This window comes from Neophocaena asiaeorientalis, unplaced genomic scaffold (genome assembly GCF_003031525.2).
Source record: "Neophocaena asiaeorientalis asiaeorientalis breed wild unplaced genomic scaffold, Neophocaena_asiaeorientalis_V1.1 scaffold30, whole genome shotgun sequence".
NCBI lineage: Eukaryota > Metazoa > Chordata > Mammalia > Artiodactyla > Phocoenidae > Neophocaena > Neophocaena asiaeorientalis.
The window spans coordinates 10,398,380-10,400,465 of record NW_020174923.1 but is presented as its reverse complement, the minus strand read 5'-3'; the positions used below and the strand labels follow the sequence as shown (position 1 = coordinate 10,400,465).

The 2,086-nt window shown below is 61.9% G+C and overlaps 1 protein-coding gene across 1 annotated transcript in view; it reads left to right on the top strand.

The window, feature by feature from the left end:
• The window catches only part of CBX4 (chromobox 4), a 24,046-nt gene that overhangs the window by 19,374 nt on the left and 2,586 nt on the right, over positions 1 to 2,086 (top strand). The window contains exon 5 of the mRNA XM_024761130.1: positions 1,885 to 1,951. Within this exon, the coding sequence (XP_024616898.1) occupies positions 1,904 to 1,951 (48 nt within the window). The 5' untranslated portion in view covers positions 1,885 to 1,903. The remainder of the gene's footprint in view (positions 1 to 1,884; positions 1,952 to 2,086) is intronic.

Genomic DNA, 2,086 nt, shown 5'->3' with positions numbered 1-2,086 from the left:
GAAACTGTGGGAAGGGTGCGTGCGGGTGGCCCTACAGCTGCGCGGAGAAGTTGGGGCTGTGCCTGGTTCCCTGCCGGCCCCCGTCCTTTCGCTACCTTGAAGCCCCACCCCCGGAGCCTAGGTGTTGCGTTCCTGCTGCCACTGGCCGCTTGGCACGGGCAACTCTCGGGGCAGCTCCAAGGGAGCTGGCATTGTGAAACCACCGGACGTCACGGAACTGAACTTAACCAGTTGGGGACTGGAGAAAAGTTGACGAGGCCTTAAGTTGCCACACTCACCCCCCAGGGAGCTTGGGATTGGCAGGGGGCAGGTTCTTTCTGGAGCTGCGTGCCCTTCACACCTCCCACTAGGCTGCTTGGTGGGTCTGGACCCCATTCTCAGGGCAGGGGGAGCTTGGTCCAAAGGGTGTGGGATGGGCACTGCCTGGTGGTGGAGGGGTGGCTTCTGACGAGGGGCTCATCGTGGGCACAGATGCTTGTCACGCTGCAGCTGCTGCAGCTGGATTCACCGCCGGTGGCTGCGGTTCTCTGTTTCGGGGAGGACAGAAGGGGGAAGGGCGATCGAGGAGGGGAGGAGCGGCAAGAGCCCGCGGAGCTGGGCCACACCGCTGCCTTCCATCCCTCCTCCCCCTTTTATTTTGCATTATTTCCTGTGGCGCGTTTGGCGCTAAAACTGTAAACTCTAGACCCTTGGAACAAGCGACCAGCAGGGAAGCTGCTCTCCTGCGATGTAGGGGGACACCGAGAAGGGATCCTGCCCAGGTTCCACCTGGGAGTTCACCACCCTATAACCATGTCAGCGGCTGATGCCATGTTGCATAATGGGTCCCCAAAGACTTAAAACGCAGGCTGTTGCAATGCCATGCAACTTTGGAGTTAGGCCCCGGCCCGGGCCCCCAGGCATGGTGGAACTCCCCTGGGTTAGCCCAAGGATGGGGCGGGGGTTGCCTAGGGTCGCTGGAGAGCGGATTTCTGGCCCGGGAATGGTTTGCAACTTTGGCCAACGCTGGAGAGTCACTCCCTTCTCCCATAGAGAGCTGGGCAGTGCTAGGATCATCCTCCCCCCAGCCTCAGGTCACCCTCCACCAGGCCGCAGGCGGAAGCCTGGCAGCTGTATTGACCACCGCCACCAACATGGGCTTTAATAATAATTTGGAAATCGGGAGGCTGGGAGCCCGGGCTCGTGGAGGAGGCGGTGCTTCTGCGTGCCGCCCCGCGTCGCCCCGCCCAGCAGCTCTGGCAAGGCCTTGCCAGAGCCGGTTCACCAGGTGGCTGCGAACCTGGCCAGGCCCTGGCCTCGGCGTCCGGCCCCCGCCCCCAGCCCCTAATTGGCTCATTTGCCGCTGTGTAAACAAGGGCGCAGCCCCTCCCCCTGTTTAGTGCCTGGCCTTTAAGGAACCGAGTCCTCCCTTCTGCCGGCGGCACTCGTTATCTGAATCTTAATGAGGTCATTAGCATCCCGTGCCTCTGACGGGAGGCCCAGGGTGGACGCACACCTCATTTGGACTTGTTTGCATCCCCTGGACCCCGAAGCCCAGTGCACTTTGTGCAGGGCCCCGGACCCAAGGCTGTGGACACCAGTGCCAAGCCGCCCAGCCCCAAGCTGCAGGCAAAGAGGCAGGGCTGTGCGGGGGCCCGGGTCAGGTATGGACATCTGAGGTGGGGGAGACCTTCGGAGAAGACCCCTTGGGCAGATAGGGGTTGGTGTGGGTGTAAAGCGGGACTCTGGGCTGGACCGAGGCGATCTTCTGCCGTGAGCTCTTGATCCCTCCGGTTCTTGCTGGCCCTGCTGCTCACCAAAGTGGGGGCATCACGCAGGCTGGGGCATAGCAGGAGGGAGGTGACTCTGAGGCTAATAGCACTGCCTTCTGTTCCCTCTCCCCAGGGAACGGCAGGAGCAGCTGATGGGATATCGGAAGAGAGGGCCGAAGCCCAAACCACTGGTGGTGCAGGTGAATACACTCCCTGGCCCCGGGGGCCGTCCAAAAGTTTGCCATGACATTGCCACCTGAGCTGCCTCCAGTCCCGGAAGTCAGGGCGAGTTCCTCCAGAACACCCAATTCTACTTCCTTTCATCTTGACCTCCC